This window comes from Anticarsia gemmatalis, chromosome 28, assembly GCF_050436995.1.
Source record: "Anticarsia gemmatalis isolate Benzon Research Colony breed Stoneville strain chromosome 28, ilAntGemm2 primary, whole genome shotgun sequence".
In the NCBI taxonomy this organism is placed as follows: Eukaryota; Metazoa; Arthropoda; class Insecta; order Lepidoptera; family Erebidae; genus Anticarsia; species Anticarsia gemmatalis.
The window spans coordinates 16,668-30,386 of NC_134772.1; the positions used below are offsets into that span (position 1 = coordinate 16,668).

A 13,719-nucleotide genomic window follows, 5' to 3' on the forward strand; every position below is an offset into this window, starting at 1 on the left:
TATTGAAAAAAAAATGTACTACGCTACCCTTGGCAAGTTATTTCAAAAGTTGGCGCATTTAATCAAAATTTCAAAACGGTGCAACACTTGCCACTTTTCTTTCCATTAAAAATGTTATTCTTATTTGAACGAAGAGTATCCTCGCAGATGGATCGGACACAGTAGTTCAATTTTATGACCTCCTCGTTCCCCCGGTCTAAAACCAGTAGATATTTTTGACTGGGAACGCATGAAAAGAAAAAGTCTATTCGAAATCAATACAAAATCTATCAGAACTTCGCCAGAAAATGGACACAGCGTCAGAAGAAATAAATGCAAGGAATTTTGCTTGACTGGTGAAAAGGTCTTTTGTAAGGCGTTGCGGAGCCTGTATTCGAGCCAGAGTACCATTCGAGTTACCTACATTCGGTCAAACTAGGAATATAGTAATAATAATAATGGATAAGGCATAATAAAAAAATAATTGCATTGAAAAATATGTGTTTTATTAAATTCTTAGGATATATTGTGATAATTGCATTTAAATATAGCTTAAATAATAACAAGAACATTGTGTCTAGCGAGTGTATAACGTTGTTGCTTAAATATAGCTTCTGGTAAATTCGACGAAACAATTTGGTGAATAGTTGGGAATGTTTCACATAGATGGCGCTAGTTAGTTGGAGGTAATTAATAAAGATTTAGTAGTGTTTCAAATGAGCTAAGATTGTCTGACTGATTGAACAAAAATCAGTTATTAATTAATCTCGAAGCACAATAACGCCATTATGAAAAACCCCATATTATTCCACCATTATTACAAATTATACAACTACATAATTAAGTCTAAATAATACTTAATTTCAGAAGGCTAACAATCCCTAACACTATAAACCAACTGGCCGCCATTATGAAGTACCAGGCTCACATCAGCGGCGAGGAGATTAAAACAAAATGTACAAAATAAATAGCTAAGTGAGATTCACAATCACAGTCGCATATAACTAAGTACTTACTAATAATAACTAATTTATTGTTTCTACCGATATTTGGTTCTCACTATATTATTATATTATCACTAAACTAATGTATACAATACAAGTAGGCACTTAACGATCACAATAATGTTTGTACATAAGTATATAATACACTACGACATAAGTAGATACATAAATAAACAATTATTTTTATAAAAAATGCCCTAGAAGGACCTAGCATGGCTCACTTCACTGTGATAGGATGTGAGAAATTTATCGAATGATTGTGACAAAGTTGTGACAAGTCAGAAGTAATTAAATAAAACAAAAATTTTAATCTTTTTAGAAAAGTAACTTTGAAATAGTGAATAAAGTGTCAAAAATACTAAAGTCCCTGTGGTGTGTCAATAATAAATTGTACTACTTATAGTAAGTTAATACAAAGTAATGTATTTAATTTATTTAATACTTAAGTACATAGTGTAGTTGACTTAAAACTAATAGTTAATTTAATAGAGAACTTGTTACCGAATAAAAAAATGATTCATTTCAATCCATTCCTTTTTTTAATTTTAATAAATGACTTTTTGTAGGTTGTCGGTCCCAAGTCTCTATACGTACTCTTATAATAAAATATGACTATTAGAATATAACTAGCGAGCTAATGAACACAGAAAAAGCTCTCTCTGAGATTTGCACTCAAACAGACCAAGATCTGTCAAAATGGAGAATATTATCAATTAAAAAAAAATTACGTCAAACTTTTGCTAAGACAAACTATAAACTTGATTTTTTTTTGTCTTGATTTCTGCTCGATTAAGATGTATTCTCCATTTTAACTAATGCCTCTCCAATCAAATATTGTCTATAATTAAGTACCTAATTATAATTTTCACAGCATTTGTCATGAATCTTAAACTTAAATCTTTACATTTATGTAATTCGGTTATTTAACGAAACGGCGGAACATTGGCAAGTAACGATCGAACACAAAACTAATTTTAGTTGTTGAACATAGCACGAGTCGACGTGACAAGACAAGACAAGATTAAAACATTTCTGTCACACGTGACTTCAAGATTTGACAGATACTTGTGACTGTTAAAGACATTCGTTTCGAAGTATTTTATAATTTCCAAAAAATAAACTAATATTTATAATGGTTTTGAAAATTTAGAACACAATCTTCTCCTTTCAGAAGAGAGGCGAGTCTAACTAACTATACCAGCCGGTACTAGATGTCTGGCTGTAGCTGATCTTCCATCCCGCTCGCACTCGTAGCGCGCGCCTCTGTGTGGTGTGAGAGGTCACGCGTGGGCGGCGGGCGCCTGCTGCTGCAGCAGCTGCCAGTACAGGCCGCGCTTCTTCACCAGCTCCGCGTGAGACCCGCTCTCCGCGATCACTCCTGTTCACAAACATACATACATTTTAGTATATAATGAGAAGCCATTGTGTTGATTCATTTCATTTGCCGGTCAGTGGTCAACCTAGTGTCAAAGGTGTTCAAGCCGCCCAAGAGGCCTTGGACGTGGTTTAACGACTGTTATCTTAGTAGACAACAACCGGGACCGACTTTTAACGTGCCCTCCGAAGCACGGAGACGCCCAGTTCAAATACCACTATACCGCGCCAATGGTTGCTTAACCCACAGATCATTTACCGACCGGTGAGCGCAACTGGCTATGGGCGCCTCATTGTGTTGATGATAAGGTGGTAAATTGGTAACTTTATGTAACGGGAAAATTTGATTTTTCCCTTATAAAGCGACATGTTAGTCGAGAGGACTAAGCATGCGCATTCCACGTTAGTGGTCGATGATTAGTAGTCGAAGTAACACACCAATGATTTTCCAAGTGATGTGTGTATTAAAATTAATGATCACTTGTCATAACGGTGAAGGAAAACAACGTGTTAACCTTAGGTTGCCTAATAATTGTTTGATGCATTTCTTAAGGGCAAGTAAAGTCCCCAACCCGGACTTAGACGGCGTGGTGGACTTAAGATCTAAGCTCTGTCATGACAGAAAATGGTGGAAGTCTATAGAGTTTAGGGCAGGTGTGATGTGAATGATGGTGGTTACCTTTGTCGACGATGCAGATGACGTCAGCGTGCCTGACGGTGGCGAGGCGGTGTGCGATCATGATGGTGGTGCGTCCCTCCGACGCCGCCTCCAGCGCCGCCTGCACCGTCTATAACACACAATACATTGTTAATAATTAGGGTAGTAGGTAATGCCCGCGTTCAAACGACAAGGAAACCATGTCTAATGTTGATCGCTTTAATGCCTGCTTTAAAGCGTTCTCCCTCTTCAAAATTCCGTGCTATTTTGAGCAAAGAATCTCCCAAGGAAACTTTAAACGTTTTTTGTAAATCCTGACTTCTCTCAAACGAGAACGTTTTCGTTCGTGCTCGGTTCTCCTAGCGTAAACGTAACTTTAGAAGTGTATCACAAGATAAGCTTGTACCTTCTCGCTGCTGGCGTCGAGCGCGGAGGTGGGCTCGTCGAGCAGCAGCACGCGCGGTCTCCGCAGCAGCGCGCGCGCGATTCCCACGCGCTGCTTCTGGCCCCCGGACAGCGAGGCGCCGCCGCCGCCGCCCAGCACCGTGTCGTAGCCCTGCAACACAATACACGTTAGTTTATATGATCAATGTTAGTGCGAGACAGTTATCTTGTCACATCTGATGACAAAGATTACAATATATATTTCAATGTATGAATCATCATTCACAACTTTTACTCTATGATTTTGTACTACAGCTTTAAAATCACTTTAAATTCGCTTAAAGTCGAACTTTTAATCAAAGTACAGCAACGCAGCCAATATTCAAAAATTGAAAAAATACGGACCACATGGTACGAGTACGTTAAACTGTCGAAGAATTGTGAAGTCCACCAAACAAAGTACAATCGAACGCATTTTGTTTTCAATATCACGTTTCAATACAAACATCTTAACAATATGACAAGTCTCACCATGGGTAGTCCAGCGATGAAGTTGTGCACGTTGGCCTGCTTGGCGGCGGCGATGACCTCGTCCATGGCTGCTCCCTGCGCCGCGGCGCCGTACGCGATGTTGTCGCGGATGGAGCGCGAGAACAGCGCCGGCTCCTGCTGCACCAGCCCCAGCTGGCGCCGCAGCTGCCCTAGTGGGAGGGAGCGCTTGATGTCCTTGCCGTCCAGCTCCTGGAGACACGACAACACGGTCACAAATGTGATGTGGATATTGACGAAGACTTAGGTGTTAATAGAGACTAGATCTGTGAGCAGAGATTGTATCATATCCATCTTGTTTCCAGCGCGAGAGCGAGAGAGCGTTATTGGAAATGTAAACTGCATTTTCTCTGAAATAAAATTGTTTTAAAATATTAACTACAGAGTACTTTTGATGTCATCGCAGGGTCTCAGTGTCGATTTTGGTAGTATTGACAACGGATCTACTCCTTATTATACCTAATTGAGAGCTATCATAAGTATTAACATTAGACCTAAATGGATAAATGTTTTGATTTAGATATAGTGTGTAAGGTGCACGTACGATGTTGCCGGTGTCGGGGTCGTAGTTGCGCAGCAGCAGGTGCAGCAGCGTGCTCTTGCCGCAGCCGCTGGCGCCGCACAGCGCCACGGTGGCGCCGGCCGCCACGCGCAGGCGCAGGCCGCGCAGCACGGCCACGCCCGGCCGCGTCGGGTAACTGAACTCCACGTCGCGGAAGTTCACCTCGCCCGACGGGTTCTGTAACATAGTGGTAACTTTAGTGACTTGTATTCTTTACCCTATATAAATAGAAAACTGTGTCCATAGAGAATTTAATAGATATTTTCTGCAGATACGGGGACTTTTAGATCATTTATCAAAACTTAATAAAGTTTTTGAAACAGATAATCTTTGAAAATAGATTGTATAACGGACAAAAGATGTAACCCCTACCCCTCTTTCATCACGGGAGCAGACCCTTGCCGGCAGTGGGACAGTAATAGGTTAAATTTATTAATATTATCTTAGTTTGTTTTCGGCTCAGAGCTATCTTCGACTTATTCTATTGCCAGATGTTGAATCTGGAAGATGTGATTCAAAATTAATTGGTGCTACAGCTAGTTATATAGACCATAGATTTTTTACATGAAGTATTCTTCAAGATGAAGCAGGTAGTAGTGTGTGGACTCACCCAGTCCTTGAACTCCCTGGCGGTCTCCTCGGTGACCACGGCCGGTCGACGGTTGAGCGCGGCGAGGATGCGCGCGCCGGAGCGCTTGGCGGCCGCGAACGACGGCGCGAACGACAGCGCCGCCGCCAGCATCCACGCGCCGTAGATCAGCGCCTCCGATACACTGCCGGGGGACGGGAGGTTAAAATAGTGACTAGGATCAAGTCTATGCAAACAAGATGTTACCAGTCTAGGCATCATTTTGTTATAGTTTTTATTGTTGCTATTAATTCTATTCTACAGTCATGAATGTCAGGCTTATGTTACACACAATCAACGCAATAACTTTAACGCGTTATTTTATTTCATCCAATAGCGGTAGCGGAATCTTTAATCGAAAAGCTTGCTGGGCCTCTTGATTTAAAAATATCGATTCCGCTTCCGCTAGCGTTCGATTTCAATAAAGTGCTAGTCTTTTTGATGCATATTAAAAAAGCGGTTTAACAATTCAGAAGATGTTTAAGGAGACTCTCGTCTTTTTGCACTGTCCAACAAAAGTTGATAGAAAATCATACATGAAAGTTAAGTATTGTTGTGTGACTCACAGTATGGCGTACTCGTAGGGCATGTCCTCCCGGGCGATGAGGTAGCCGGCGTAGGCCAGCGCTACGGCGTAGCCCACGGTGGGCGAGCACACGCACAGCCCGTAGACGGGGCCCCGCACGCGGCGCGACCACGCCGCGCGCTCGCCCGCCTCCACCAGCGCCGCCGAGTAGCGCGCCAGGATCGTCTCCTCCACACCTGCGTATGTCAGAACACCATGGACAAAGTAGGGCTTATGATCCAAAAGTATAGAACCAAACTGTGCCATTATCAAAATGCCTTTCCAAATTAGTGCCGGTGATTTAAGTCGGTCCCGGTTGTTGTTTATTAAGATAACAGTCGTTAAGCCACGTCAAAGGCCTTCGGGCGTCTTGAACTACTTTGACACTAGGTTCACCGCTACGATAAGGAAGGAAGTAATCACTCCAAGGTAGACTGGTAGAAAATGCCTTTGGCATTACGTCACCGTTTATACACATAATATATGTATATAAACTTTAAAATAATTAAGTAATTAGTACGTACCGAGCGAGTGCACGGTGCGCACGTTGGCGACGGCCTCGGTGGCGATGCGCGAGGCCAGCTCCAGCGCCGCGCGCTCCTTGCTCTCGGCGCGCCGGTTCACCCACCCCTCCAGGTAGATGCCGCCCATCACCTGCACACACAACACAGACACACAACATGAACTAACAATCATAACATTGTCCATTACTATCTCATTGAGCATGAAGCTGTTTTTAGAAGAGAGACGATAACCTTAAATCTACTGTTGTTGAGAATTGCCTAGTTTCTTAATTAAATGCATGATTTTTTTCTTTTACATTAGTTTTTTTTTCTTTGATCTATGCCTACTCCTATAGGAAAATGGCGTGATTTTACTTAGTTTTAGTTTGTAGTCATAATTTATATATCAAAAATGTAGAAAAGACACGCTATCCTGAATGAAAACACTAAGTAGTAAAATAATCTTCATAGAGGCGACAAATCTAAACAACAGATTGAATGTAGAAACAAGAGTAAGTAAATAGTGGTGCGGTGTACTGACCACGGGCACGCTGAGCAGCGAGACGAGCGTCATCTTCCAGGAGTAGGCGCACGCCAGCCCCACGCCCAGCAGCATCGTGCTGGCGCCCTGCAGCATCGCGCCCAGACGAGTGCCTGCACACACACACATGATCATGATGATTATGATGATTATTAGTAACGAACAACAAAGTCAACAAAGTTTTTTCACACACAAAAAGGATCTATATGAGATTACTAACAGGGATTTAATTCATTTGAAAGTTAGAGCTTGCCATGCACAAGAAATAATGTTTACAAAAATATTTTAAAAGAGGTTATCTTTGAGGAACTTTATTCTTCTGAAAATAACGATTGTCGCACAAGACGATTGTCGTTTAAGACGTAAACAACTTGTTAGCTTTTCGTCAGAGTCTTTCAAGCCGCTAGCCGGTGTCTGACACGGTCAGAGTTATGTCCATGAGCAGTTAGCAGTGTGTATTGTACTGACCGGTGGCTCCCTGGACGTTGGCGCAGTCGGTGGCGAGGCGGGCGCACAGCGCGCCCACTGAGTTCTGCGGCGCGTCGAACCAGCCCTGCTCCTATAACACACATACATACATAAAGTTTATAACAACCTAAGATAGTAGAAATCGACTGAAGAAGCTAGTTTAGACAGGTCGAGGAGTTATCACGCAGAAGTAATGACAATAAATAAGTCGATTAAACATCATGCAAGCATTTTATACAGGTTCAAAAGTGAAACACTTAAGTGCGGTGTGATACTAAATCAAAAATTTCAGTGTCATGAGGAACCGTTACTTTAATGAGGAATATGCTAAATTACAAAAGGTCACTACTGGCGACGTAGTGCTAGGTGCCAATTTAATAGATTTCTTTCGCAATCAAATAGGGGCCTAATTTCCATTTTACTATTGTTATGTAGTGTATTAGAGTGTACCTGTCTGAGGAAGTTCCTGAAGGTGAGCTCTCGGAGGCGGTCGGTGAGGCGCGCGCCGGCCACGTTGAAGAGCCAGGCCTGCAGGAAGGTGACGGCGCCGCACGCCGCCGCCACGCCCGCGAACAGCCCCGCGTACAGCCGCGACGTCGCCAGGATCGCCTCCTTGTCCGACCACGCGAACATCTAGGACGCACGCAAGTAAGTATCAGTCAAGTCTGCTATGACGTAGGTCTTAGTGTAACGAGAAGAAGAAGAGGTCCAGTAAAGCAGGAAAATTGATAACTGATACTAAACTTATTAACAGTGCAGCATATTTTTTTACAAGCAGTACTATACTGCTGTAAGCAGGTAATGAATCTCGGCTTTGATGCCTGGATAGTTTTTAGGTCCCAGAGACTTTTTATGCTCACACTAAACGGCCAGCTACTACAGCGACCAACCACAGAAAGAAAGTAGTGGAACTGTTTTAGTATTATATTATTCAGCCTTGAGTAAGAAGCAAGAACTCACCCCATATAGTTTGGAGAAGAGCAGCGCGAAGACCGGCATGGTGGCGCCGACGAGCAGCGAGGAGACGGCGCCGCCCGCCAGCAGCGGCCACTCGGCGCCGTTCACGCGCAGCAGCGCCCACGTCGACACCGCCGCCGGCGGCGCGCTGGCCTCCTCCTCAGGCTCTTCTTCCTGGAAGGAAACATCAGGTTATTACGGACTTAACATGGTTGAGCGACTTAAGCATGTATCTGCTCAAAGTTGCAAATCTGTAGCACGATTCTCTACAATTAGAAACATCGAGTATCAAGACATTGATATTTAAAATGTACTGCCAAAATAGTTTCTAGGACATCTGCTAGAGGCGCTGAACTGATTCATACAACAGTTTTCGATAGTTAGCCGGTTTTTAGTAGTTGATAGCGATAGAGAATCGCGATACAGCTTATAAACAGCTGTGAGATACGTAGTGGGATTGATATAAACATCGCAAAAATCAACAGGTATTCAAAACTTTGTGCTTTGCGTTGTCATTAGCTAGTTTGCTGTCAAAGCATTAGAAGATTAAAGAATAGAGTGGAAGGAAAGCCACTAATCAGCTTAGTTTGTGTAACAGACGTTTTCAGGAAGCAATTATTTGTGTGTACTTACAGTGACGCTGAGTGCGTCATGCGCGGCGGGGAGGCGAGCTGATGCGATGCTCATGCGAATACTGCTGCGAGCGAACGTCGAACCTGCGAACACACCACACAAATATTAACTTTATTGCCTAACTCAATCACCTTTTTTCCTTTTCTTCCGAAATTATGCTTTTGGATTTTAACAGAATTTAAGGACCACTTACCTCTAGTAGACTGTCTGCTGAGTGCTCGCTGCAGTCGCGGCACGTCTTCAGTCTCGGCCACCACGTCGTCGTCCGCGCCGTCCTCTGCCGAGAGCGTCGACTCGATGCTCCTGCAACGTAACACCTTCTTATAACTTCTGTCACCCTGGTACTTGTACTTAACAACCGCAACGCTTATTTTGGCACAACTGCGATATACTTTGGATAATTTCTTAATTGACAACCGGAACCGACTTTTAACGTGCCCTCCGCAGCACGGAGACACTCTAATACGACGATGCGGTCATCCATCTGTAGAATGACCTTGCCAAGAGTTACTTAACCCATAGATCGTTTACGAGCGCCTTTACAAAACTTTACGGTAAGGTCTGCTTCAAACCCTCTTGATGACTTCTTTGAAATCTGTCGCCCTGGTAACAGTTGCAGCCGGATGGTTTGCCTCACTCACTTGTTGGTCATGTCCTCCTGCACCAGCTTGTAGTAGTGTCCCCTCAGCTGCATGAGCTCGTGGTGGCTGCCCTGCTCCAGCACGGCGCCCTGCTCCATGAGCACGATGCGCGTGGCGTTCACGATGGTGGACAAACGGTGGGAGACCACCAGCGTGGTGCGCCCGACCGACGCCGCGTCTAGGGCCGCTTGTACCTGCCAATATTCACAGATATAATTATTAAGGTAGGCCATTATGAAGTACACTCATATTTTGCTACAGACAGCAAAGAATTTTTTTTGCCCTTATCTATACTAATAATATTATAAAGCTGAATAGTTTGTTTGTTTGTTTGTTTGTTTGTTTAAACGCGCTAATCTCAGGAACTACATATACTGGATCAATTTGAAAAATTCTTTCAGTGTTAGATAGCCCATTTATCGAGGAAGGCTATAGGCTATATATCATCACGCTACGACCAATAGGAGCAGAGTTCCAGTAAAAATTTTACAAAAACGGGGAAAGTTATGACCCATTCTCCCTTATGTGACGCAAGCGAAGTTGCGCGGTCAGCTAGTGCGTCATACATAAGTGTTTTACTAACGGACGTACCTGTCTCTCAGCGGCGGGGTCGAGCGCGGCGGTGGGCTCGTCCAGCAGCAAGATGGCGGGCTTGCGCAGCACGGCGCGCGCGATGGCCACGCGCTGCTTCTGACCTCCAGAGAGAGATGCTCCGCGCTCACCCAGCATTGTGTCGTAACCCTGGGGAGGACATGGACACTGTTAGCTCTTATCTAAGGGGTGCGGGTGCCAGCTAATAGCCGGCTGACACTTCGACCACTATTGATGATGTGTATCACCAGACGTTGGGGGACAGAGCAAGACTTATCAGCTCCCCATCAGTAGCAGCCTATAAGCTTCTGGTTCGGGGCATCCGCATCCTAGAAGATCCTGCCTGAAGCGTCATATTCGCACAATACATGCTTCACGGTTTCTGCTTTTTCACTACAGTGTCTGCATTTTGGGTCATTTATGACTCCTATTGGGCACTGTAAGTGACTACTTGTACTATTCTCGCAGAAAGCGAGGTAAAGGTATCTTTTAGAAGGTCAACAAAAAGATGATTCGTTGAACTCGTTTAAAAGTTTGTGAAGTTATTAGTTTGTAATTAATAAGAAATATGTTTAAACAAAGTTCTAGTGTACTAACATGAACGAGTTTGGTGATGAACTGGTGTGCGTGCGCGAGCTTGGCGGCGGCGATGACGTCATCGTCGGTGACGCCCTCCACGCCGAACGTGATGTTCTCCCGGATGGTGCCGCTGAACAGCACCGGCTCCTGGCCCACCACACCTGCACCACAAACATAAAGATTTACTACAGAAACTGCTTCAGATTATAAATAAATAAATGAATGATTGAGTGAAAAATATAAATAAGCGAATGAATAAATGAATGAATGAGTGAATGAAAAAATGACCAAATGAATAAATAAATGAATGAACGACTGGATGAATGAGTGAATGAACAAATGAGTGAATAAATTAATTAATAAATAAATGAATGGGTGAATGAATAAATGAGTGAATGAATCAATAAATAAATAAACGAATGAGTGAATGAATTAATGAATGTATATCAGAATGAGTGAATGAATTGATGAATGGATAAATGTCATAGTCACGTCAAGACATTATCATATGCGAGATGCACGTCACGCGAGTTAAGCATCTTGTATTACGGTTGCACTTACCAATGCTAGTTCTGAAGTGATGCAGGTGTATGTCGTTGAGCTGGTGTCCGTCGACGAGGATGGCGCCGCTCTCGGGCTCGTACAGTCTCTGCAGCAGCTGCAGCAGCGTGGACTTGCCGCAGCCGGAGCCGCCCACTAGCGCCACCGTCTCGCCCGCGCGCACCGACAGCGTCAGACCGCGGAGCACCTGCGGGAGGGGAGAAATAGGTAAGTTAGAAGATGTTTCCCTATAGAGTATTGAAGAGAATCAGATGAATAGGAAGCTAAATAAACAGAAACTATGAGAATATGCCATGATGACCTGTTATTTCAGTAATTATTCGGGTCAGCGCGTGACGTCTGTATAAACAAAGCATATCGGACATACTCTGCTTGTCAGTCGGGAGCACAATGTTTTTTGGGTATACTTAGTTGTAATTTGTGTCCGTTGTATATGTTCTTGTGTTCAAGAGCTATTTCTAGTGCAGGAGTTAACTTTAAAATGTACTCACTTTAACATCAGGCCTGGAGGGATAATTGAAGTAGAGGTTGTTGAACTGAATGTTGCCCTTGAAGCGCTCGGTGATGCCGGTGCTGGCGAGCGCGTTGATGCGCGAGGCGCGCTCCAGCAGCGCGAACAGCGAGCGAGCCGCGCCGCGCGCCGCGCTGAACATCTCCAGGTGCGGGTGGCACATCGCGATGTTCTGCGCCGCCATGAACGTCAGGAACAAGATCTGCAGCAGAAGAATTAAACGTCAGTATTGTGGTGTCTTAAGAACAATCCGAAGTTAAGGTTGTAAGCCTCCGTGCCTCGGAGAGCACGCCGTCCTGCGCCTGACACCGGTCGTGTCGGGTTAGACGTTCCACTAGAATATGAGAGTAAAGGAATAGAGAGTGTATGTACCTTTGCATGAGCACACACTTGGTGATAATAAACAAAGCACACAGTTGGCTGGTTTCAATGAAGCTGGCCGCCGTTCGTCCAGGACGACATATAAAACACATCATCGTTCCTTACTTATACCAAACAACATTACCCCAGCGTCGATTCCACTTCGTTGGCATCTTACGACGACTCCCACAAAATAACGAGATCAATCGCGAACTAATACATCGTTTTTCTCTTTCTATGTACTGAAATATTGTTTTTAGAATAGTGTTGGTAGAGCATGTGGTAGGTATATACTGACGGTGACCATGACGCCGGGGTGGTAGTGCTGCAGGTGCGGCGGCAGGTCGAGGTCGCGCACGCACAGCACGGCGCCGTACGCGAACACCACGGCGTTGAGCGCGTACGTGAGCAGCCAGCCCAGCCCCGCGCCCGCGCCGGACCACAGCCCGCGCGCCCGCGCCGCCCGGGACGCGCCCGTCAGCGCCTCCTTGTATCTGAGACGAGAGAATAACGGTATATTAGTGTCAAACTGAAGCTTTACACACACACACTCTATCGCGCGTAAAACAACGTAAGAGGAAAGACCACACGCGGCGCTCATCTGTCCGCGCCCGCTAAGAAAATCGCTCTTGAAGAGCGCGCTGCTCTCCCGCGCGCGCCTCACATGAAGGCGTGATGAAGACGTGTCTGGGTAGTTTTTCCTCTCATGAAGACGTGTCTTGGTAGTTTTTCCAGGACTCTTGGTAGTTTTTCCACGACTTTTGGTAGTTTTTCCTCACATGAAGACGTGTCTTGGTAGTTTTTCCTCACATGAAGACGTGTCTTGGTAGTTTTTCCTCTCATGAAGACGTGTCTTGGTAGTTTTTCCAGGACTCTTGGTAGTTTTTCCACGACTTTTGGTAGTTTTTCCTCTCATGATGACGTGTCTTGGTAGTTTTTCCTCTCATGAAGACGTATACTGTACGCTCTTACCGTACGCGATAGAGTGAGTGTGTAAAGGGGGCTAATATAGATTTTAGCATCTTTGCAAAGACTGTCCAAAACAATCTTGGGTAAAGGTCTCTTGCTGGATAGATAATAGCGTCTATTAATAAAACAAAAATGTATAAAAGAAAAAAATGTTATGAAAACTTGATAACACAATAAACAGGGCTATCAAAAATTCCAAGATTTCTTTGTAATAGTGGACTTGTTAATTGGTATCGAAGTCTTGAAGAAGCCGCGCCGGGTGACGATTGTATGCTGTCTTTGCTGGACACGTAAGAGTTGACTTTCCTAGAATGATCATCCATTTGCTAGTATCTTCGTGTGGATGACAAATGACTGATCTAAGTACTGGGAAATGTATATTTACTTTGAATCACAAGTACCTAGAAAATTCGTATACAATTCATATTGTAGTTATCACTATCTTATTAGAGTTTAAATCTAAATAACTTAATTTGTCAGTCGCTAAGCCACTAATAAGAGCTGCCGACAAGTTCTACTTCTATATAATAAGAACCTCTATATGATAAGCCTTACCTTTCGACCTCGAGTTCCTCTCCCTCATAGGCCCTCACAGTCCTGACGGCTGATAGCGCCTCCTCCACGATGCGTCCCGCGGTGCCGTACGCCGTCACCTCCTTAGCCGAGTACTTGGTTTGATACTGACGACAATACAGGATTGTT

General features: G+C 44.2%; 1 protein-coding gene across 1 annotated transcript in view; it reads right to left on the minus strand.

Moving 5' to 3' along the window:
• Nucleotides 1-463: 463 nt before the first annotated feature.
• The window catches only part of LOC142984853 (multidrug resistance protein homolog 49-like), a 66,127-nt gene continuing 52,871 nt past the window's right edge, over nt 464-13,719 (minus strand). Inside the window, exons 6-26 of the mRNA XM_076132707.1 lie at nt 13,573-13,697; nt 12,347-12,542; nt 11,669-11,890; nt 11,178-11,364; nt 10,635-10,777; nt 10,038-10,187; nt 9,447-9,640; nt 8,999-9,108; nt 8,806-8,888; nt 8,176-8,346; nt 7,666-7,848; nt 7,216-7,306; nt 6,748-6,860; nt 6,228-6,357; nt 5,705-5,900; nt 5,121-5,283; nt 4,493-4,687; nt 3,931-4,140; nt 3,422-3,571; nt 3,037-3,145; nt 464-2,361 (exon numbers count right to left, since the gene is read on the minus strand). Of these exons, the coding sequence (XP_075988822.1) occupies nt 2,264-2,361; nt 3,037-3,145; nt 3,422-3,571; nt 3,931-4,140; nt 4,493-4,687; nt 5,121-5,283; nt 5,705-5,900; nt 6,228-6,357; nt 6,748-6,860; nt 7,216-7,306; nt 7,666-7,848; nt 8,176-8,346; nt 8,806-8,888; nt 8,999-9,108; nt 9,447-9,640; nt 10,038-10,187; nt 10,635-10,777; nt 11,178-11,364; nt 11,669-11,890; nt 12,347-12,542; nt 13,573-13,697 (3,219 nt within the window). The 3' untranslated portion in view covers nt 464-2,263. The remainder of the gene's footprint in view (nt 2,362-3,036; nt 3,146-3,421; nt 3,572-3,930; nt 4,141-4,492; nt 4,688-5,120; nt 5,284-5,704; nt 5,901-6,227; nt 6,358-6,747; nt 6,861-7,215; nt 7,307-7,665; nt 7,849-8,175; nt 8,347-8,805; nt 8,889-8,998; nt 9,109-9,446; nt 9,641-10,037; nt 10,188-10,634; nt 10,778-11,177; nt 11,365-11,668; nt 11,891-12,346; nt 12,543-13,572; nt 13,698-13,719) is intronic.